The sequence below is a fragment of the Leucoraja erinacea genome, chromosome 23 (genome assembly GCF_028641065.1).
Source record: "Leucoraja erinacea ecotype New England chromosome 23, Leri_hhj_1, whole genome shotgun sequence".
Taxonomy (NCBI): Eukaryota; Metazoa; Chordata; class Chondrichthyes; order Rajiformes; family Rajidae; genus Leucoraja; species Leucoraja erinaceus.
Window position 1 is genome coordinate 33,478,319 of NC_073399.1, and position 24,249 is coordinate 33,502,567.

Consider the following 24,249-nt stretch of genomic DNA (forward strand, 5'->3'; position numbering starts at 1 on the left):
TCATTGTCCTAAGAAACCACTTACAGATTGATTTCCCTCTAATCAATTTCACTTTTCCCCATTGATACCTGACTGATTGTGACACATTTGGGGCGGCGAAGGGAGAATAGGCAAATTGGTAATCGCTGAAGAGATGTTCTTAATGGACAAGCAAGTAAGTGTATTTAAAGTATAAACCACTTTAGTCTTCAATAGTCCAATCAATGCCTTTTATTCAGGCTAAGATTATTCTCCTTAATAACTAACAGAACACATCCACATTAATGACACTATTGATTCAATTTATTTGTTAACTGTCTCCAGTTTGTTTTCACTGAACAGCGTGGTTTGATTCAGTTGAGTATTTAAATATACATGAAAACTGATTTTTAAATTGTGCATGATTTCTCTTCACTGGGATAAGTTGGTGCTAAATTTTACATTACAGAAACTACATTGTAAAACTGCATTTAAATCATTCTGGCTAGTTGTGTGGGATTTTAAATTAATCGGAGGTGGCTACAAAATGTGTAAAGAATTTATAAGCGACCTTCACTCAGGGTGGTCAGTGGATGTGCCATTTAACACTCAATTCATAGCTTCCCCAGTTAAGGTTATAAAAAGTTTACTCCTGCTCTTCAGTAAAAAAACAAGCAAGAGAGGTGTCCTGGGAAGTGATTATCTTAAAGTCTGGGCTTTGAAGGTTTTTTTTCTGGGCATTTGCTTAAAGTTCCTTGATGGTGATTTGATTAAAATCAAGACCTTGCTGTGTGAGCCATGAATGTCACCACTGACACGTCACAGCAACACTGTTCAGACTGACATTCACTTTGAGGTGGTGAGTAGCACTACACTGCTCCATTGATTACAGTTGTTGTAGCTAACTGCATTTCACCTGTACATTTTACTACATTGAAATAAGTTGTCGGGCCGTCTGGAGTGTTTTTCCGAAGAGGAGGAGAATGTTATGCAGCGACACAGAATTTTTGGTGGAAAGCGGGACTACAGGGGATCCTGATCTCTGATTAAAGCAAGTTGTTCAAACGTTATAGGTCACAATGTGCCTTGGAGCGTCAGGTTTACTTTCTTTGCATCTTGCCGAATTGATGACGCAATGTTTCTTGGGTGAACTGATTTGGGGATGTGGATGGTATGAATCTCACTGGAAAATCCTGCTTTGTAAAATTCAAACTTGCCAATGTAGTATCACGAAGTATCTAGGACCAAGGAACCTGGGATTAAAGGAAGTGTGTTCAGGGGCTCAGGACCGACAGTCTGCAGTTTAGTTTGCTTTTTTTATTCCTGTATTTGAATCTTCAGCTTCTAAATTGTGTACATTTTGTCTACCATTCTAATTTATTTTTCTATACATTGCCAGCTATAATATTTGCTCACCAAAGTTTACGTCTTCTCTTAGTAAATCCTTGTTAAAACTTCAAGGTTTGGAAAGTTTCTGAATGAAATAAAAGTTACCGTTTTGTCTGGTGTTTCTTGGTCTAATGTACTTGAGTTTCTTCACTTCCTCAGGTGATTATCCAGTGCTGTCCCTCGCACAACCATAACTATTAATTGATAAATCTCTATAATGATGGCAAGTCAACTTATTTAATACATCTTTTACACAACAGCATGATTGCGTTACTAGTGCAACTTACTTTTGGCCAACTCTTAACATACGTAGTCAAATGATACAGAATAAATTCTACTTTAATTACAGTATTACAATAGATGAAAAGCATTTGATTTGGATAAATCTAATCTAATTTCTGTGGCTGCCATTATTTTGAAAAACTGTCAATGAAAATTGTTACTTTGAAATTGCATCCTTCATCCAATGCATTGTAACACTCATTGTTATTTCTAACAATAATGAGTGTTACAATGCATTGGATGAAGGATTATGCATTGGTGGTGGATAGCAGCCACAAGGCCCTGGTTTGTTCAATCTCTTCCTAATATTAATCCTTGGAGGCTAGTTTATTATTGTCATGGGCACCACGGTAAAATGAAAAGCTTTCATTTCCATCTTCAGTCGAATAAAACACTACATGATTACAGTCATGCCATCCACCATGCAGAGATAAGGATTAAGGGCAAAATAAAGTCCGATGAAAGATAGTTCAAAGGTCTCCATTGAGGTGATGAGAGGACAGTTTGGGTGCCTGATAACTGCTGGGAAGAAATGATCCCTGAATCTGGGGGTATGCATTTTCAAACTACTGTACCTGTAGCCTGAGAGAAGAGGGATGAGATGTCCTTGATTATGCTGCTGGTCTTGCCGAGGCAGCGTGAAGTGTAGATGGAGTTAGTGGAAGGGAGGTTGGTTTGCGTGATGGTCTGGTCTATGTCCACAACTCTGCAATTTATTGCGGTCTTGGATGGAGCTGTTCCCAAACCAAGCTATGAGGCATCTCCATAAAATACTTTCTACAGCGCATCTGTAGAAGTTGGTGAAGGTTGTTGGGGACATGCTGAGCTTCCCATGCCTTCTGAGGAAGTAGAGGTGTCGGTGAGCTTTCTTGTGTGTGGCTGGTCCAGGACAAATTGCTGGTGATATTTATTCTTAGGAACTTGAAGCTTTTGGCCATCTCTACCTGGGCACTGTCAATGTATACCTGGGTGTGGGCACTGCTTCGCTTTCTGAGGTTGGTCACGGTTTTCTTTGTTTTGCTGACATTAAGAGAGCCATTTTGGTACAGCCAATCATCTGAAGCTATTGGAAGTCAGCCCTAGGGAATTCCAGGTGTGGTCTCACCCCCACTTTAGACAACTTGTCTTTGTTACGTATGTTATCTGCTTCACCACCACATTCTTGACTGCCTCTTGCCAGCGGGAAATGCCCTTATCACTGTGACTGAGCTTGAAATGGAGCGAATTTGCTCAGATTCATCAGGAACTTTAACTAATGTATATGATACGATAGAAGTTTATTTATCCCAGGAGGGAAATTGATCTGCCAACAGTCATAAAACACATGAAACATGAAATTGAAGTGACAAGTGGAAAGGATTGGGGATGTGCAAAGATTGGTGGAACCAGTCCGCTGCTGAAGATACACCTCTGGTTGACCAGTGTGTCTTGGAGGGGGTGAGCTATATTGTCCAAGATGCTCTGCAGTCTGTAAAACATCTGGTTGGAAACGTTTAATCTCATTCCTCGGAAAATAACCAATTCACCAAATCAAAGATTTGAAACTAAGTAAGCATGTTAGCAAGGACAAAGTTGGGCTGCAGGGCCTGTTTTTCTGCTGTGTGACTATGACTCAGTTTGTACGACTGAGCCATCCGTTTCATTGCCCTGAACCAGGAACAATAGCGGTCACTGAAATGTCAACAGTACTTTGTGTTTCGCTGCTATTTGCCAGGATTGCAAACCTTGTTCCAGATTCTTGCTGTATCCCTTCGCATTTCCAGTGCCGATGTCGCCTATTTAAGTTCTGACGGTGGTGGAGGCAGATACGATAGTGGCACATGGATTTGGAGGGGATATAGATCGTGTGCAGGCAGAGATTAGATCATGTTGTGCTTTCAAACAAGTTCTGGCTGACTCAGTCACAGATGGAGGAGCTTGGCTCAGCTGTGAGTAACTATTCAAGTGACTCCTGCAGCAATTCGACTGAGCAGTGAGGGCCAGTTATCTGCAGCTGGATCGCTATCTTCTGATCCTCGAATGCGTGAACTGGATCCAGGGCCCACGATCTCCATTATCACCGCCTCCGTTTTCGTCTCAATGTGGCCTCAGCTGTGTATAGAGACAATCAGTCTGTTAATTGAGACATAAGGTACTGCAGGTCTAGTTTGCCACCATTGTATCTGCCTCCACCACAAACCCTGCCTAACCCATCACTGTGTAAAATAATAAACCTGTCCTCCACATCTCCTTTAGACGTCCCCTCTCACCTTGCAGCTGTACCCTCCAGTCCTTGACATTTCACCTGGGGGGGTCAGGTCTTTATCAGGTCTTCCCTTTACCTCTAACCTTCCAGTGAAAACAATCCAACTTTGTCCCACATCTCATTCTAGATAAGACCCTCTAATCTGTGCATCATTCTGGTAAACCTCTCCAAAGCCTCCACATCCTTGTAATGGGGCAACCAGCACTGTACACAGTACTCCAAATGCAGCCTAACCAAAGTCCTATAGCCCTTCAACATGAATTCCTGACTCGTATTCAATGACCTGGCCAATGCAGGCAAGCATAGCAGATGCCTTCTTTACAACCACCTACTTATGTTAGGTAAATGTGAAGTGGTTACTAGCATAGGAGATAGAAATTAGGTGCAGGAGTAGGCCCTTTGAGCCTGCACCGCCATTCAATATGATCATGGCTGATCATCCAACTCAGTATCCCGTACCTGCCTTCTCTCCATACCCTCTGATCCCCTTAGCCACAAGGGCCACATCTAACTCCCTCTTAAATAAAGCCAATGAACTGGCCTCGACTACCCTCTGTGGCAGAGAGTTCCAGAGATTCACCACTCTCTGTGTGAAAAAGGTTCTTATCTCACAGTAAACCCTTTCCTCTGGATGCCTGGTCAAAAATAAGCACCTTGCTTACCTGTATAATCCTGAAGAGACATGGGTTTGGAAATGACTTCTTTAAAGGCCTTGATCCATTCCTTGAGGTCCTGGTCGTTCTCACATGTAAGCAGGAATCTCCTGTCTGGGGTCACTATTGTTAGCCCAAAGTTCCACTTGTTGCCTTTGATGCCAGAAGGGAGCCCAGCTTTCACATCATACCCGTATCCTGTGTGTCCAATAAACACTTCCCCTTGGGCATAGGCGTCCTGAAAGAAATGTGCCACCTTTCAGAATCTCAGCACTTGCAACCAGTAGCGCAGCGGTAGAGTTGTTGCCAGACAGTGTCAGACCCGGGTTCGATTCCGACTATGGATGCTGTTTATACGTTCTTCCTGTGACTGCGCGGGATTCCTCCAGGTGCTCTGGTTTCCCCCCACACTCCAAAGAAGTACAGGTTTGTAGGTTAATTGGCTTTGGTTAAATTGTCCCTAGTATGTAGTATAGTGCTAGTGTACGGGCTGATCACTGGCCAGCACAGACACAGTAGGCCGAAGAGCCTGTTTCCACGCAGTTTGTCTTTGTCGAAACTAAAGTAGAGCAGCACAGTGGGTGGGGATGCTGCCTCATCATGCCAGCCAGGGACCTGGTTCGATCCTACAACAGGAATTATGTCCACAACCAAACTTCAGGTTGGGGAAAGGGGAAGTACAACGGGATCTGGGGGTTCTTGTACATCAGTCTATGAAAGTAAGCATGCAGGCTTTCTACAGCAGGCAGTGAAGAAAGCCAATGTTGGCCTTTACAAGAGGAATCGAATATAAGAGCAAAGAGGTCCTTCTGCAGTTGTACAGAGCCCTAGTGAGATGACACCTTGGAGTATTGTGTGCAGTTTTGGTCCCCTAATTTGGGGAAGGACATTCTTGCTATTGAGGGAGTACAGCGTAGGTTTACACGGTTAATTCCCGGGATGGCGGGACTGTCATGTGCTGAGAGAATGGAGCAGCTGGGCTTGTACACTCTGGAGTTTAGAAGGATGAGAGGCGATCTCATTGAAACATAAGATTTATTAGGGCTTGGACACACGCTAGAGGCAGGAAACATGTTCCCGATGTTGGAGGAGTCCAGAACCAGGGGCCACAGTTTAAGAATAAGGAGTAAGCCATTTAGAACGGAGACGAGGAAACACTTTTTCTCACAGAGAGTGGTGAGTCTGGAATTCTCTGCCTCAGAGGGCAATGGAGGCCGGTTCTCTGGATGCTTTCAAGAGAGCTAGATAGGGCTCTTAAAACTAGCAGAGTCAGGGAATATGGGGAGAAGGCAGGAACGAGATACTGATTGGGGATGATCAGCCATGATCACATTGAATGGCGGTGCTGGCTCGAAGGGCGAATGGCCTAATCGTGCACCTATTGTCTATTGTCAAACTGGCCTCAAAGTCTTATCAACTGTAAAATGGATGTGTTCTAAATCTGGGTCTGATTGTCCACGGGACTCAACACTGCAAACCTGTGCGTCTTTGGAGTGTGGGAGGAAATGAGAGCAACTGGAGAAAGCCGACGCAGTCACAGGGTGAACGTGCAAACTCTGGACAGACAGCGCCCGCAGTCAGGATCAAACAGTGCTGCGCCACTCCACTGCCGTCCCAATGTGACTGCCCGCATTTACATCGTAGATTCACTCAACTTGTGCACAAACATCTACTGCAACACTGAAGAAAAGCACCAAGCTGTTGGAGGCGCTGATCCTCAGATTAGACATTAGAAGGACCGCCCTGTCTGTTCCCACAGCACAGCTGGGAGATCTCCCCTGTGCCCTGTCCAAAAACTACTTTGCAGGGATGGTCAGCAATAACACAATTTTAACATCGGAATATGGTGCGGGTAAAGAAACTGGTTTTGATTGATTCAAAGGTTCAGCATGGAACCAGCAGGCCCTTCAGTCCACACCAAGCAACGGTTGCTGGTTCACACGGGTTTCATGTTATCCAGGGGGCAATTAACCTACAAACCCGCACGTCTTTGGGATGTTGGAGGAAACTGGAGCACCTGGAGGAAACCCACACGGTCACACTGCACCCAAGGTAAGTCTCCAGTGCCGCCACTACTGCTGCTGCTGCTGCATAAAAATGAGGAGATTTCTTATGCAACAAGTTTGTTTTGGAGTGTAAAATGTTTGTTGATCACTGACATTGGTGTCTGTAAATGTTAGATGAATCCTGAATGCTGCCGACTGTCCTTGTGTATATTGCGGAGACACTTACCAGCGGATCTTTAAAATACAGCAGTTTACGGTCTAGAGTATCCAGGGTGAACCATCTCCGTTTAAAAGGTTCCTTTTCCTGCAATATAGAGAACTTATTTACAAGGTAGAATATTCCATTTTGAGCCCCTTAGACACTAGAACAATTCATCAAGTATTTATATTCCTGTTTAATTTTATTCTCAATAGCGTTGACAATAGGTGCAGGAGTAGGCCATTCAGCCCTTCGAGCCAATGTGATCATAGCTGATCATCCCCAATCAGTATCCCGTTCCTGCCTTCTCCCCCCCATATCCCCTGACTCCGCTATTTTTAAGAGCCCTATCTAGCTCTCTCTTGAAAGCATCCAGAGAACCGGCCTCCACTGCCCTCTGAGGCAGAGAATTCCACACTCACCACTCTCTGTGAGAAAAAGTGTTTGTTCGTCTCTGTTCTAAATGGCTTACTCCTTATTCTTAAACTGTGGCCCCTGGTTCTGGACTCCCCCAACATCAGGAACATGTTTCCTGCCTCTAGCATGTCCAAACCCTTAACAATCTTATATGTTTCAATGAGATATCCTTCTAAACTCCCGAGTGTACAAGCCCAGCTGCTCCATTCTCTCAGCATATGACAGTCCCACCATCCCGGGAATTAACCTTGTAACCATATAACAATTACAGCACGGAAACAGGCCATCTCGGCCCTACAAGTCCGTGCCGAACAACATTTTTCCCTTAGTCCCACCTGCCTGCACTCATACCATAACCCTCCATTCCCTTCTCATCCATATGCCTATCCAATTTATTTTTAAATTATACCAACGAACCTGCCTCCACCACTTCCACTGTAAGCTCATTCCACACCACTACCACTCTCTGAGTAAAGAAGTTCCCCCTCATGTTACCCCTAAACTTCTGTCCCTTAATTCTGAAGTCATGTCCTCTTGTTTTGAATCTTGTGAACCTGCGCTGCACTCCCTCAATAGCATGAATGTCCTTCCTCAAATTAGGGGACCAAAAGCACACAATCTATTGTGTAGAAACAGGATATTCACCTGACCTGGTCTTCCCCAACTCTTTTAAGCACCATTGGTCACCTTCTCCTTTTAAAACTTGTCTAACTTCCCCTCAATCTAGTCCTCAACTTCAGCTTTCTTAAAAGCCTATTGTGTGAATGTAATTTGATTGCTATTGTGTATTTACTGAAGAAAGGTTCCAACCCAAAATGTCACCTATTTTACAAGGTTAATTCTCAGGATGGCGGGACTGTCATATGCTGAGAGGACGGAGCAGCTGGGCTTGTACACTATGGAGTTTAGAAGGATGAGAGGGTATCTCATTGAAACATATAAGATTGTTAAGGGCTTGGACACGCTAGAGGCAGGAAACATTCCGGATGTTGGGGGAGACCAGAACCAGGGGCCACAAAGATTATCAAGAGACCAGCATTTTCTATCTTACAACATAGTTCCTCTATCAGTGAGTGTTCGCTACATACCATGGGACCAGTTTTCTCCATGTAGCCCTCCTTCGCAAAATTCCATGTTAATTTGGGAATGAGCTGCCGAAATACAAATACAGGTAAATGCTACCATCATCTGTAACAGCAATAACATATTTCAACCCATCCCTCAAGAGTCAGGATCAGTTCCTGCGGATTAGAGGATAGCTAATGTTATCCCACTTTTCAAGAAAGGAGCGAGAGAGAGAAAACGGGGAATTACAGACCAGTTAGCCTGACTTCGGTGGTGGGAAAGATGCTGGAGTCAATTATTAAAGAGGTAATGATGGGGCATTTGGATAGCAGTAAAAAGATTAGTCCAAGTCAACATGGATTTATGAAAGGGAAATCATGCTTGACTAATCTTCTGGAATTTTTTGAGGATGTGACAAGTAAAATGGATGAAGGGGTGCCAGTGGATGTAGTGTATCTAGACTTTCAGAAAGCCTTTGATAAGGTCCCGCACGGGAGACTGGTGACTAAAATTAGAGCACATGGTATTGGGGGTAGGGTGTTGACATGGATAGAAAATTGGTTGGCAGACCAGAAGCAAAGAGTAGGAGTGAACGGGTCCTTTTCAGAATGGCAGGCAGTGGCGAGTGGAGTGCCGCAAGGCTCGGTGTTGGGGCCGCAACTGTTTACCATATATATTAATGATTTGGAAGAGGGAATTAGGAGCAACACTAGCAAGTTTGCGGATGACACAAAGCTGGGTGGCAGTGTGAACTGTGAAGAGGATGTTAGGAGGTTGCAGGGTGACCTGGACAGGTTGAGTGAGTGGGCAGATGCGTGGCAGATGCAGTATAATATAGATAAATGTGAGGTTGTCCACTTTGGCGGCAAAAACAAGTGGACAGATTATTATCTCAATGGGGTTAGGTTAGGTAAGGGGGAGGTGCAGCGAGACCTGGGCGTCTTTGTGATTGAGGCAGTGCAGCGTAGGTTCATGAGATTGATCCCTGGGATGGCGGGACTATCATATATGGAAAGATTGAAAAGACAAGGCTTGTATTCACTGGAGTTTAGAAGGATGAGGGGGATCTTATAGAAACATATAAAATTATAAAAGGACTGGACAAACTAGATGCAGGAAAAATGTTCCCAATGTTGGGCGAGTCCAGAACCAGTGGCCACAGTCTTAGAATAAAGGGGAGGTCATTTAAGACTGAGGTGAGAAAAAAACGTTTTCACCCAGAGAGTTGTGAATTTATGGAATTCCCTGCCACAGAGGGCAGTGGAGGCCAAGTCACTGGATGGATTTAAGAGAGAGTTAGGTAGAGCTCTACGGACTAGTGGAGTCAGTGGATATGGGGAGAAGGCAGGCACGGGTTATTGATAGGGGACGATCAGCCATGATCACGATGAATGGTGGTGCTGGCTCGAAAGGCCGAATGGCCTCCTTCTGCACCTATTTTCTATGTTTCTATGTAATTGTATTTGGCTAATATTTAGTTTAGAGATACAGCGTGGAAAAAGGCCCTTTGGCCCACTGAGTCAACACCGACCAACAATCACGCTGTATGTTTAGAGAACTGCAGATGCTGGAAAAATCAAAGGTAGACAAAAATGCTGGAGAAACTCGACGGGTGAGGCAGCATCTAGGGAGCGAAGGAATAGGCGACGTTTCAGGTCGAGACCCTTCTTCAGACTAATGACTAAGGATCTCTTCGCTCCATAGATGCTGGCTCGCCGGCTGAGTTTCTCCAACAATCACCCTGCATGCTAGTTCTATCCTACACTTTAGGGACAATTTACAGAAGCAAATTAACCTGCACGTCCTTTGGGATGTGGGAGGAAACCGGAGCACCCGGAGAAAACCCACTAGGTCACAGGGAGAACGTGCAAACTGTACAGACAGCACCCAGGACAAACCCGGGTGTCTGGTGTTGTGGGGCAGCAACTCTGCCCCAGTAAGGCCCCGTCCCACTTTCACCACCTAATTCACAACCTTTTTTACCAGTCGACATTTTTCATCATGCTAGAAAAAATGCCCCGACCCACTTGATACCACAAGTACCTACGACTAACATCACGGCCTGCTACGACCTACCTACGAGCTTGTGACGACCATGCTGCGAGCATGTCGAGGGCAAACTCGGCAGAAGTCGTGAAAGTGGGACAGGCCCTTTATTTATCTTTGTTTATTTAAATATAACCTTTAAGAGCCAGTATTGTACCATAAAATCTCGAGTTACAGCAGTTCAGTTAACAGGATTTTGCTCGTACAGAATACACAAATTACTATCTGAAAAATTAGGGATATGGAATAAAATGTTATTCCTCCAAAGTTTGTGTGGGGAAAATGTAAGTAAATAAATATACAGTTATTTTTCTAGCATTTCCTGACCATACATAGATAGCGTGGCATTGCTTTACGGAAGATGGTATTCTAGGAATGTGATTCCTCCCTCTCACACAACACCCCCCCACCCATCCCGTAACGCAGTATTTGCCTGAATTTGAAATAGCATTAAGAATCAATGTCATTTCTCTCCATCTATAGCAGCATTACAGGTAACCCATTCTATTGTGGGCCATAGAATATTAAACAGGTTTGTACAGCTGAGCTGAACTTTAAAAAAAAAATGTATGCCTGTAAATCTAGACAATAGACAATAGGTGCAAGAGTAGGCCATTCGGCCCTTCCAGCCAGCACCGCCATTCAATGTGATCATGGCTGATCATCCCCAATCAGTACCCCGTTCCTGCATTCTCCCCATATCCCCTGACTCCGCTATTTTTAAGAGCTAGCTCTCTCTTGAAAGTATCCAGAGAACCTGCCTCCACCACCCTCTGAGGCATAGAATTCCACAGACTCACAGCTCTGTGTGAGAAAAAGTGTTTCCTCGTCTCCGTTCTAAATGGCTTACTTCTTATTCTTAAACTGTGGCCCCTGTTTCTGGACTCCCCCAACATCAGAAACATGTTTCCTGCCTCTAGCGTGTCCAAACCCTTAACAATCTTATATGTTTCAATGAGATTCCCTCTCATCCTTCTAAACTCCAGAGTGCACAAGCCCAGCTGCTCCATTCTCTCAGTATATGTCAGTCTAGCCATCCCGGGGATTAACTTTGTAAACCTACACTGAACAGTGTGCGTTTGTATTCATACATGTCTCCGTACTTGTATTTATGTGTGCACGTCTGTACATAAATGTGTGCTACATTCTACTGGGCAACACATTGGTGCAGTGGGTAGAGCCTCTGCCTCACAGCGCCAGAGCCCCAGGTTCAATCCTGACCTCGTGTGCAGTCTGTGTGGAGTTTGCACCTTCTCCCTGTAGCTGCGCGGGTTTCCTCCGGGTGCTCCGGTTCCCACCTGCATCCTAAAGTGAGCGGGTTTGTAGGGTAACTGGCCTCCGTAAATCCAGGGAGTGGATGAGAACGTGGTTTAACATCGGACTAGTGTGAACGGGCGATCGATCGATGGTGGGCGTAGAGTCAGTGGACTGAAAGGCCTGTTTCCATGCTGTATTTTTCAATCAATTAGTTTTACAAATACGAGCTCCGAACTTACATCGGTGTCACTGGCCGTGGGGAACGCCAACTTGAGATAGCGGAACCGAGCAGCCCTGATAGCGTTGAACCAATCCACGATGTCCTGTAGGGACACAGAATCCACAGTCAGGACAGACACTTGTTATCACACAGACAGAGACAATAGGTGCAGGAGTAGGCCATTCGGCCCTTCCAGCCAACACCGCCATTCAATGTGATCATGGATGATCATCCCCAATCAGTACCCCGTTCCTGCCTTCTCCCCATATCCCCTCTCTGCCATTTTTTAAGAGCCCTATCCAATCATGGCTGATCTATCTCTCCCTCTTAACCCGTTCTCCTGCCTCTCCCCATAGCCCCCGACACCGTACTCATCAAGAATCTATCTATATCTCTGCCTTAAAAATATCCATTGACATTGACTGTGGAGGAGGGGGGGGGGGGGAGATCAGTATCTGGGCAGATGGTCAGTACGTGGGGAGATTGTCCGATTAAAGATTGACTGAGAGTCTCCAATGACAGTTTTTCCCCAGCTGCTATCAGGCAACGGAACCATCAACTAGAGAGTAGTTCTGAGCTACTATCTACCTTATTGGAGACCCCCGACATATCTTTGATTGGACTTTACCCTGCACTAAATGTTACTCCCTTCATCATGTATCTGTACATTGTGGACTTCCTCTTCTGTCGTGTGTCTTTTGGACCTGAAGCTCCGTTGAGTGTGTCATCGTCCAGGTCAAACGGATCTCGTTCACCATTCGGTGGCTGGTGTTTGGGGCAACTGGTGACGATGTGTCTCCACTGTCTGTGTTGGGTCCCCACACTCGCAGGAGGCGCTCGCTGTCCACAAGGCCCCGCCTCTTCACCGCTACTCCATAGCGTCCGACGCCCGTCCTCCAGCGGTTGAGGGTTGTCCACTGGGGCAGTACATTGTGGACGGCTCGATTGCAATCATAGCCTTTCACCATATCTCGGTACAACGTGACAATGAACTAAAGTGGATTGGTCAGTGTGTGGGGAGGTGGGTACGGTGGTGCGTTGATTAGGGGGTTTGCAGGGCAGTCAGCACCACTCACCTTCCCATTTTTGTGGTACACAAATATATTCCTGGTGTGGCCGTCCTTCAGGTAGGTGATCTGTAGACCGTGTGGATTCCCTATCTTCTCCGGCTGGAACACAGCGTTCATGTTTGACAACGGAATAACTCCCTTTGGACCTTTCCCCTGTTGGAGATTAGTTCATTTAGTTTTGTTTATCATCACATAACTTCATACATGATAGGAGCAGAATCAGGCCATTTGGCCCATTCAATCATGGCTGATCCATCTCTCCCAATAACAATAGACAAGAGTAGGCCATTTGGCTCTTCGAGCCAGCACCGCCATTCAATGTGATCATGGCTGATCATCCCCAATCAGTACCCCGTTCCTGCCTGCTCCCCTGACTCCGCTATCTTTAAGAGCCCTATCTAGCTCTCTCTTGAAAGCATCCAGAGAACCTGCCTCCACCACCCTCTGAGGCAGAGAATAACCCCATTCTCCTGCCTTCCCCCCATAGCCCCCGACACCGTACTAATCAAGAATCTATTTATGTCTCTGCCTTAAAAATATCCATTGACAATAGACAATAGGTGCAGGAGAAGGCCATTCGGCCCTTTGAGCCAGCACTGCCCATTCAATATGATCGTGTCTGATCATCCACAGACTTGGCCTCCACAGTCTTCTGTGGCAATGAATTCCATGTACCGTAAAAAGCTTTTGTTGCTTGTCATTCCAGTCAGCGGAAAGGCTATACATACGATTATAGTCCTTTCTCACGGGGCGACTTGACGCAAGAGTTAACCAGAGTTTAACATCGTGGGAACCTCGTGCGATAACAGTACGGCATTCGTGGACCACCGTGGCGCTAACGGCAGGTACTCGTGTAACTTGGTGACTCGGGAGAAAACTCAAGCAAGCTTGAATTTCTCCAACAGTGACTTGTACACTTGTGGTTGAACATTGCAACATTATATGCACGTAGTGGCCAGTGCGATATCCGTACTGACTCTTGCGGTTACCGTGGGAACTCCTGCGAACGGTGAACCCGGAAGCTGGACAGAGGGGACAGAAGGTGAGTAAAAATTGTCTTCTGTGGGATTGAGTTTAAAAAATAAAGATTTGCATCCGCATATGGACATCAACTTATTCATGAGTTATGTTAAGAAAATAACTATAATCTTAAAAAGGGACTTTACTGAAAGGTCCCGCATTTTTATGGTCCGTGAGAAATTTTTCACATGTACTTCTTTGAGAGATACAGCTCGGAGTCCTCGCCGACCAGCGATCGATGCCTTTCCGAAGCAGGGTCCGGAACGCTACCAATCAATGTTCTCCAGAGACCCGTGTAAAGGAGTGAACTGCACATGCTGGTTTAAACCGAAGACAGACACAAAAAGCTGGAGTAACTCAGCGAGTCAAGCAGCATCTCTGGATTAAAATAGGTGATGTTTCGGGACGAGACACATCTTCAGACTCAATTCCGATTAGGATGTCTGAAGAAGGGTTCCGATTCGAATCGCCACCTATTCTTTTTCTCCAGAGATGCTGCCTGACCCGCTGACTTACTCCAGCTTTTTATGTTTTTCTTCCCAGATCTGACTTGGGTAACTTAGGTAACTTACACTCTCTCTCTCTCTCCCATGGTCAGGATCGAACCGGTCTCGGGCTGTGAGGCAGCAACTCTACCACTGTGCCGCATGTAGTCAGATTTAATAAATTGCTGGTGTTGCTTCCAAAGACAGAGGCATTGATAATATTAGATCAGAATTGCATCTTTCCGCTAATAGTCAATTATTAGTCAATTAATAATAGAATCAATTATTGTTGGTGACATTTCACCTACAAATATCAGACTATTTTCGCAGAGGTAAGCGCCAATTAGGCATAGCAAAAGGTATGAACACTTTTAAACATTTTTTTCGAACTATTTTGTCAAATGCAAATACAGGGAGAATGATCAAAGTGCTCACATGGCTCACTCTGTTAGAAACGTTCTGAGTTTAAATGTTCCGTGCATTCCTTCTTAAAGTATAAATTTTTGTGTGGCCAGGGGTGCGATTGAGAACAGCTGGGAAAGGGCGCTGGGGGCGTCACGAATAACAGCGTTTCCCTGGACATATTATGGCCCATTCCCCAACCGTAACATTAATCAAGCTCTGTCTAACTCCGCCTTCACACCATCCCCCTGTGACATGGGTTAGTCATCGCTGGGCGGGCTGTGGGCCGAATGGCCTGCCAACGGGAGTCAGAGACTTGACACTGAGATCCATTGTGCAGGAAGGAACTGCGGATGCTGGTTTTTACCGAAGATAGACACAAACGCCACCTGTTCATTTTCTCCAGAGATGATGCCTGACCCATTGAGTTACTCCAACATTTTGTGTCTGTGTTCACTATGAACATTGAATTATTTGATTTTAGGTAACTTACACTCTCTCTCTCTCCCCCCGCCCACCCCCTCCTGTCCCCCCCCCCCCCCCCCCCCCCCCCATGCAGAAAATGTTGGTTAACCAGGCTAAGGTTTGCAACGATGGTCCCCTCCTGGGATCACACTATCCCTAGCCAACAATTGGCCTATCAGGGAACCAAATATAGACATAAAGTGCTGGAGTGACTCAGTGGGTCAGGCAGCATCTCTGGAGGAAAGGGTTAGGTGACATTTCGGGTCGGGACCCCTCTTCAAAATACCCTGCTGAGGTCATCTGTTGTTGGCCCTGATTTGTCCCGGTCTTTTCTTGCTTCCAGTTCCCCCCTACAATCATCCCAAAGAAGGGTCCAGTCATGGCTGATCTCTGCCTTCTTATCCCATTCTCCTGTCTTCTCCCCATAACCCTTGACACCCGTTCTAATCAAGAATTTGTCTATCTCTGCCTTAAAAACATCCACTGACTTGGCCTCCACAGCCCTCTGTGGCAATGAGTTCCACAGATTAACTACCCTCTGATTAAAGAAGTTCCCCCTCACCTCCTTTCTAAAAGAGCGCCCTTTAATTCTGCGGCTGTGACCTCTGGTCCTGGACTCTCCCATCAGTGGAAACATCCTCTCCACATCCAATCCATCTCAGTCACAGGGAGACCATGCAAAGTCCACACAGACAGCACCCGAGGTCGGGATCAAACCCGTTTCTCTGGCGCTGTTAGGCAGCAGCTCTGCCCCCCAACGCCACCCGAGCAGAAATATTCACAAGGGAAACTGATTTTGTGAGATTGAGGTGAATTAAAAGGTCTTACATCCTCCTTGGTGTAGTACAGCAGTGCTCCCTCTTTCTCCACGAGGTGGAAAATCCGACTGCGAAAACGTCCTTTGTCCTTGCCCCGTTTCCACAGACATCCGACACGGTCACCTTTACAGAGACAGAGAAACATCCGTCAATGAAACTGCAGATCCTCGCTTGCCTAAACCATTCACACTCTGACTTTTATCCCAATCCCATCTTCATTCCAAAACTCTCATCCTTATGTCCACGTCTCCCTGCAGCCTCCCTATACTCCACCAGTTTTAGACTTGAGATACAGCATGGAAACAGGCCCTTGGGCCCACTGACCCCTTGCTGGCCATATGCTAGCACTATCCTACACTGGAGAGGCCACACACTTCTCCGTCATATATTTTGCTGCCCTGATTTCGTACCTGAGACTTTTTCATTGTTAATCAGTGAAAGGAAGATATTGCATCAACAAGGTGGATAAAAATGCTGGAGAAACTCAGCGGCTGAGGCAGCATCTATCTTCTTCAGCAGCTTCTTCAGAAGAAGGATCTCGACCCGAAACGTCGCCTATTCCTTCGCTCTGTAGATGCTGCCTCACCCGCTGAGTTTCTCCAGCAATTTTCTGTCTGCCTTCGATTTTTCCAGCATCTGCAGTTCTTTGTTAAGCATCTACAAACTGAAATAGCTTCCCATCCAGAATCTCAGTGCCAACGTGCATGCACCAAGACTGTGATGTTCTAGGTGGCAGTGTGAACTATGAGGAGGATGCTATGAGAATGCAGGGTGACTTGGACAGGTTGGGGGAGTGGGCAGATGCATGGCAGATGCAGTTTAATGCGGATAAATGTGAGGTTATCCACTTTGGTAGAAAAACAGGAACGCAGATTGCTATCCAAATGGCGCCAAGTTGGGAAAAGGGGATCTGGGGGGTCCTCGTTCATCAGTCTATGAAAGTGAGCATGCAGGTACAGCAGTCAGTGAAGAAAGCGAATGGCATGTTGGCCTTTATAACAAGAGGAATCGAGTTTAGAAGGATTAGAGGGGATCTCATTGAAACATATAAGATCGTTAAGGGTTTGGACACGCTAGAGGCAGGAAACATGTTCCCGATGTTGGGGGAGTCCAGAACCAGGGGCCACAGTTTAAGAATGAGGAGTAAGCCATTTAGAACGGAGACGAGGAAACGCATTTTCTCACAGACAGTTGTGAGTCTGTTGTATCCTCTGCCGCAGAGGGCGGTGGAGGCAGGTTCTCTGGATGCTTTCAAGAGAGAGCTAGATAGGGCTCTTAAAGATAGCGGAGTCAGGGGATATGGGGAAAAGACAGGAACGGGGGGGGTACTGATTGGGGATGATCAGCCATGATCACATTGAATGGCGGTGCTGGCTCGAAGGGCCGAATGGCCTACACTTGCACCTATTGTCTACAATTCTCTGAAGCTGTACCCCCCCATAACCTTAAAGTCAGAGGTGGGAAGTTTAAAGGAGATGTGAGGACAAGGTTGTTTTTTTCCCCCCATACAGAAGGTGGTCGGCAGGGGTGGAACGTGCTGCCAGGGGTGGTGGTGGAGGCAGATACCATCGTGCCATTGAAGAGGCTTCTAGATAGGCACACGGACATGAAGGGAATGGAGCGATACAGATCAGGTGCACCTCCTCTCCACCCTTTAGCAAGATCATTTAAAGTCGACCTCTTTGCCCAATTATTTGGCCCACGTTCCTTATTGCTCTGCAATCAGTTTGTATCCCGTTACAACTCAATGCAGTCTTTGAGTATCTTTCCTTGTGTTGTTAAGGTTAGGGCCCCTCACCTGCTCCCGGCTCTAACGCGATGAACTCCTGCCATTGACTGTTGGCTCCGGTGAATTCCTTCTGGGCATATTTGGCTCGAATCCATTGCTCCTTCAGAACTCTGGAACGCAGAACGGAGAGATCTGGGTTACATTGTGACAGGGGCCATAGGCAGTTAGAACAGGGTAGCACGGGAACAGGCCCTTCAGCCCGCACTGTCCGTGCCAACATGGCAAACATTGGAATTTGTCTCTGGAAGCGATGTCCTACAATGCTGAGAACTACTGTATATTCGGCACTCTGTATCTTCCCCTTCCTTCTGTACTTCCTATTGAACTTGTGTTTGGCTTGGCTGTATTTATGTAAATATCTAATCTATTTGCGTACAAAACTAAGCTTTTCATTGTACAGCCTGTGGCAATAGTCAACCTAACCTCATCTACTCTAACACAGACGGATGTACTGAGAGGTGGGCGGGATGGATTCAATTCTACACGTGGCCAACATGTACACACTTGTGTTGAACATTTCTGTGACCCAATGGATGATGGAACTAGCAACTGAAAGGTCAACCCCAGAGCCATGCAGCGTGGAAACAGGCCCTTTGGCCCATCTTCCCCCATGCCAACCAACTTGCCCCACCTACCTGCAGTGTCCTACCTGGCAAAGAATTGTGGACGCAGCCCAGACCATGGCATAAACCAACCTCCCTTCCATTGACTCCATCTACACTTCACGCTGCCTCGCGAGGCCAGCAGCAACATCATCAAGGACCAGTCATCGCACCCTGGTCACTCCCTCGATGCCCATCAGGCAAGAGGTACAGAAGTGTGAAAACGCACACCTCCAGATTCAAGGATAATTTTTTCCCATCTGTTATCAGGCAACTGAACCATCCTTTCAACAACTAGAGAGTGGTCCTGAGCTACTATCTACCATATTGGAGACCCATGGACTATCTTTAACTGGGCTTTATCTTGCACAAAACATTATTCTCTTTATTCTGTATTCTGTGGATGGCTCGATTGACAATAGGCAATAGGTGCAGGAGTAGGCCATTCGGCCCTTCGATCCAGCACCACCATTCAATGTGATCTGGCTGATCATCCCCAATCAGTACCCCGTTTCCTGCCTTCTCCCCATATCCCCTGACTCCGCTATCTTTAAGAGCCCTATCTACCCCTCTCTTGAAAGTATCCAGAGAACCGGCCTCCACCGCCCTCTGAGGCAGAGAATTGTAATCATGTATTGTCTTTCCACTGATCGGTGAGAATGCAACAACATCTTTTCACTGTACCTCGTTACACTTGGCAATAACCTAAACTAAACCTATCCTATCCACACACGTGTCTAAATGGCTCTTAAATGTTATAATAATACCTGCTTCAACTATCTTCTCCGGCAGCTCGTTCCATATAAACCATCTCCCTTGCGTAAAAAATTTACCCCTTAGGCTCCTATTAAATCCCCCCCCCCCCCCCCCCACCACCTTAGAAAGATTCCCCCTGCCACAGGATGTGGGCACCAGAGCAGTTGTTCCTCCTTACCTGCAGTCGGCTGCCCGGGGCTTGTAGTAGAACGGGGGGACCTTTGCCTCGTAACACTTCCTCACCGCCTGGTTCCCTTTGTTCCGCATTTCCTGGCCACAAACCACAACAACGAGGTTAAACAAAGGTTTTTAGTTTACACAATGGGTGCAGGAGTAGAGGCCATTCGGCCCTTCGAGCCAGCACCGCCATCCAATGTGATCATGGCTGATCATCCCCAATCAGTACCCCGTTCCTCCCTTCTCCCCCATATCCCCTGATACCGCTATCTTTTAGAGCTCTATCAAGCTCTCTCTTGAAAGTATCCAGAGAACCGGCCTCCACCGCCCTCTGAGGCAGAGAATTCCACAGACTCACCACTCTCTGTGTGAAAAAAGTTCCCTAGAGGGGCCAATTCAGGTCAACAATCCAGCTCATAAGATCAGAAATGACTGTAGAATTAGGCCATTCGGCCCATCAAGTCCACTCCGCCATTCAATCATGGCTGATCTAACTCTCCCTCATTCTCCTGCCTTCTCCCCATAACCTCTGACCCACGCTGTCATATACCAGGCATCAAGCAGCTCTGTTCCAAGGCGCTGCTGGAGCGGGCTCTCCCATAGACTAAGCATTCAAATAAGCAGCCCCGTTCCAAGGTGCTGCTAGTGCAGGCTCCATAGCCATGCTTACACACTTCCTAGTGTGTCTAGATGGAGCATTTTCTGCATTATAATTCCCATCCTAACCAACCTCAAAACAAAGATGTTTCTAGAAGGGCAACCCTCCCAGCACTAATGCTGACCTATGAGGTGAGTTTTGATCCCATATCCTGAGGACCACTGTAATCTGGAAATGGTGTATATATTTCTTGCTGATGGATTTCCCTACCCTGGGAACATCAGCATTTGTATAATGTATCAGAGGGGAACTCTGCCGGTACTGGGCTGTTTAATCAGTCTCTCCCCCCCCCCCCCCTCGTATCGGGGAACCATATCTATATTACCGGCGAAAAACCTTGCCGGTATATAGGGTTGACCGTCAGAACGGTTTTACCACACTATATCTCTACTATAGAGTCTCTACTATTTATTTCATTCCCCTTACATGTTTTTCCTCTACCTGCTAAATTTTTGTACGGTTGCCATAGAGGGAGGTCTCCAAATCTGAGGAAGGACATTATTGCCATAGAGGGATCAGAGAAGGTTCACCAGACTGATTCCTGGGATGTCAGGACTGTCTTATGAAGAAAGACTGGATAGACTTGGTTTATACTCTCTAGAATTTAGGAGATTGAGAGGGGATCTTATAGAAACTTACAAAATTCTTAAGGGGTTGGACAGGCTAGATGCAGGAAGATTGTTCCCGATGTTAGGGAAGTCCAGGACAAGGGGTCACAGCTTAAGGATAAGGGGGAAATCCTTTAAAAACCGAGATGAGAAGAACTTTTTCACACAGAGAGTGGTGAATCTCTGGAACTCTCTGCCACAGAGGGTAGTCAAGGCCAGTTCATTGGCTATATTTAAGAGGGAGTTAGATGTGGCCCTTGTGGCCAAGGGGATCAGGGGGTATGGAGAGAAGGCAGGTACGGGATACTGAGTTGGATGATCAGCCATGATCATATTGAATGGCGGTGCAGGCTCGAAGGGCCGAATGCCCTACTCCTGCACCTAATTTCTATGTTTCTATGTTTCTATGTCCTTGAGACTCTTGAAAGGCGCCCATAAATAAAATGTATTATTATTATTATATCAGGGAACCCCTTCATTTATATTTATTACTGGAGGGAAACCCTCACGGCAACCCTAACCGTTCTTTAAACGGAACCTCCAGAGGAACCCACTCCTCTGAAAATAACTTTTTATTTAAAAGTACCCGTAATTACCCGGGTCTCTGGCACTCAGCAAAACTAATGCTGTTGCAGTGCGACTATAGGGTGATTTCACGAAAGGTCACTGGAGCGTAGATCCGCACCCACGTGACCGAAAATCTGAAGTGGAGGACATGCTATACATCCGGTACATGTTAGTGAATGGGAAAACACGCACTTTCACACCCGTTAAAAACATCGAAAACGGCCAGTTTTTGAGCTGCAATTTACTGTGCCAGTCGGGGTGACCGTGAGGCACAGCTACCTAGATTTACAGTCCAAAAAAAAGATAGAAACTAAGGTAAATTCAAGAGGGAGCTGAAGGTGCAAATCCAGCGGAAATGCTTATCGGACATTTGCCGTGGAGATTTAAAGATCCAAAATATCGGGAATTATCGCGTTTGCTTGCTGCATTTCATCAAAAGTAAGTCATTATTGACTTTTTTATCTTTATTGATGAAATCCAGCAAGCAAACACGATAATTCCCGATATTTTGGATCTTTAAATCTCCACGGCAAATGTCCGCTGGTCATTTCCGCTGGATTGGCACCTTCAGCTCCCTCTTGATTTTACCTTAGTTTCTATCTTTTTTTTGGACTGTAAATTTAGGTAGCTGTGCCTCACGGTCACCCCGACTGGCACAGTAAATTGCAGCTCAAAAACTGGCCGTTTTCGATGTTTTTAACGGGTGTGAAAGTGCGTGTTTTCCCATTCACTAACATGTACCGGATGTATAGCATGTCCTCCACTTCAGATTTTTGGTCACGTGGGTGCGGATCTACGCTCCAGTGACCTTTCGCGAAATCACCCTATAACTGGGTATTCCCCAGCGTTTTGTAATACATTAAAACATCGCAGACCTGACTTACCAGCTATACTGGTTCCCTCGTCAGCCTTGCGAAATACCGGCAGGAAACCTCTGTAAAAAGAGTTTCCTGCACGAAATCTAAGAAAGGTAAGAAATAGAAATCTTACCTTCTTAGTTTAACTTACTCGGTGGCGAGCAGTTCGACATGCTTGCTAGTCCGGTGCGACCACCATACAAACGATGAAATGACGAGCATTCGCACGGAGGGGTCTTCTTCACGTAGTCACTCACGTGACTCCAAAGTAAAATCAATAATCTATCTATCTCTGCCTTAAAAATATCCACTGACTTGGCCTCCAAACCCTTCTGTGGCAAAGAATTCCACAGATTCACCACCCTCTGACTAAAGACATTTCTCCTCATCTCCTTCCTAAAAGAACGTCCTTTAATTCTGAGGCTGTGACCTCTAGTCCTAGACTCTCCCACTAATGGAAACGTCCTCTCCACATCCACTTTATCCAGGCCTTTCACTATTCTGTACATTTCAATGAGGTCCCCCCTCATTCTTCTAAGCTCCAGCGAGTACAGGCCCAGTGCCGACAAACGCTCATCATATGTTAACCCACTCATCCCTGGGATCTCCTCTGGACCCTCTCCCGATCCAGCACATCCTTCCTCAGATATGGTGCCCATGGCTCTGTGAGTCCACCAAGCACATGAGCTCTGAATATTTCAAAGATTCTCTTCCCCCTCCTAGCAGGCAAAGCAGACCACTTCCAAAAGACGTGGTCTGCATTTATGGAACTATTACAAGCATAAGGTGCAATAGTAATTGAATTGTCCTACCACAACCAGAGAGCGGTCCTGAGCTACTATCTACCTCATTGGAGGCCCTTCGATGGTTTGGCGTAGACTTGGTGGGCCGAAGGGCCTGTTTCTATCCTCTCTCTCTCTCTCTCTCTCTCTCATCCTCTCCCTCTCTCTCTCTCTCCCTCCCTCCCTCTCTCTCTCTCTCTCTCTCTCACTCTCTCTCTCTCTCTCTCTCTCTCTCTCTCTCTCTCTCTCTCTCTCTCTCTCTCTCCCCCCCTCTCTCTCACTTCTCATCCTTTTTCTCTCTCTCTCATTCTCTCTCTCTTCCCCTCATCCCCCTCTCTCTCTCTCTCTCATCTCTCTCTCTCCCATTTTCTCTCATTCTCACTCTCTCACTCTCCATCCCCTCTCTCTCTCTCTCTCTCTCCCTCTCTCTCTCTTCTTCTCCTCTGTCTTTCCGGCAAGTTGGTCAACGTCAGTCCCAGGGGGGGTTGTTTTAAATGCAGAACCTTCCTGTTACCTTCACTAAAGTATCATCCCAGAAGTCGAGCTGGATGGATTTAACTCTGCTGATTCCAGACAGATTCCTGTGGACTCCAGAGCAGTTGAGGCAGATGAATATTCCAAGGGTGTAGGAAGTCCATTCAGGGTCTGAGCGAGGAGGGTGAATCAGAGTTTAGTGACGTTCCACTCAGGGGGCAGGGTGGCCAGAGAGTGACCAGCAACACACTCCTGCATTTATGCGGGAAGAGGCTTGAAATACTCAGCAGGTCGGGCAGCAAAAGGGTGTTTGATGGGTGGATGGTTGAACAAAGGTCAGAGATCATTGGACCAGAAGTGTGGGGAGAATCGTGAAGCCAGCCAGTAGAGGAAAGGGACATAGAGAGAAGGAGGGATGGGGGGGAGTGGACGGGAGAGGGGGGGGAGGGGGGGGGGGAGGAGGAGAGGGGGGGGAGGAGGGGGAGGAGGAGAGGGAGGAGGAGGAGGAGGGGGATGGATGGAGAGGAGGGGGAGGGGGAGGGGGGATGGAGGGGGAGGGAGAGGGGGAGGAGGGGGGGGAATGGAGGGGGAAGAGGAGGGGAGGGAGGGGGGGAGGAGGAGGGGGGGGGGGGGAGGGAGGAGAGGTGGAGGAAAGGGGGAGGGGGGGTTTTTTTTGATTTGGGGGGTTTTTGGTCCAAAATATTCCAAATGGAATGTAAAGTGGAGGTGTGAGTCGTGGTGGGACGGGGGGGTGTTTGTAGGTTAGTTGCAGATTTTGAGATAAGGTCGGGACGGGGCTGGTCAGGACACGGAAGGGGATATCAACTAAAGGGAGTCCCGGGCGGGCTAGCAGCGGGCCGAGTGGCCTGTCCTTACCTGCAGCCCCGCAGTCGGCGCACGCGCTGTTCTCCCCCTCCCTCGACAACGCCAGCAGCAGCTTCTTGTTGCCGTCCCAGTCGTTCATGGCGCGGCCACGGGCACT

At 46.7% G+C, this 24,249-nt stretch overlaps 1 protein-coding gene across 2 annotated transcripts in view; it reads right to left on the reverse strand.

The window, feature by feature from the left end:
- Positions 1 to 1,572: 1,572 nt before the first annotated feature.
- Positions 1,573 to 24,249, reverse strand: part of adap2 (ArfGAP with dual PH domains 2) — a 22,731-nt gene continuing 54 nt past the window's right edge. Inside the window, exons 1-11 of one of the 2 annotated variants that reach the window (XM_055654261.1) lie at positions 24,144 to 24,249; positions 23,308 to 23,438; positions 19,323 to 19,414; positions 17,796 to 17,896; positions 16,008 to 16,120; positions 12,814 to 12,960; positions 11,757 to 11,840; positions 8,238 to 8,300; positions 6,760 to 6,837; positions 4,537 to 4,765; positions 1,573 to 3,720 (exon numbers count right to left, since the gene is read on the reverse strand). The exon at positions 24,144 to 24,249 is cut by the window's right edge and continues 54 nt beyond it. In XM_055654261.1, coding sequence (XP_055510236.1) covers positions 3,686 to 3,720; positions 4,537 to 4,765; positions 6,760 to 6,837; positions 8,238 to 8,300; positions 11,757 to 11,840; positions 12,814 to 12,960; positions 16,008 to 16,120; positions 17,796 to 17,896; positions 19,323 to 19,414; positions 23,308 to 23,438; positions 24,144 to 24,231 — 1,161 coding nt within the window. In that variant the 5' untranslated portion in view covers positions 24,232 to 24,249 and the 3' untranslated portion in view covers positions 1,573 to 3,685. Of the gene's footprint in view, positions 3,721 to 4,536; positions 4,766 to 6,759; positions 6,838 to 8,237; positions 8,301 to 11,756; positions 11,841 to 12,813; positions 12,961 to 16,007; positions 16,121 to 17,795; positions 17,897 to 19,322; positions 19,415 to 22,038; positions 22,691 to 23,307; positions 23,439 to 24,143 lie in introns of those variants that run through there. The other variant, XM_055654260.1, reaches the window with a different exon arrangement.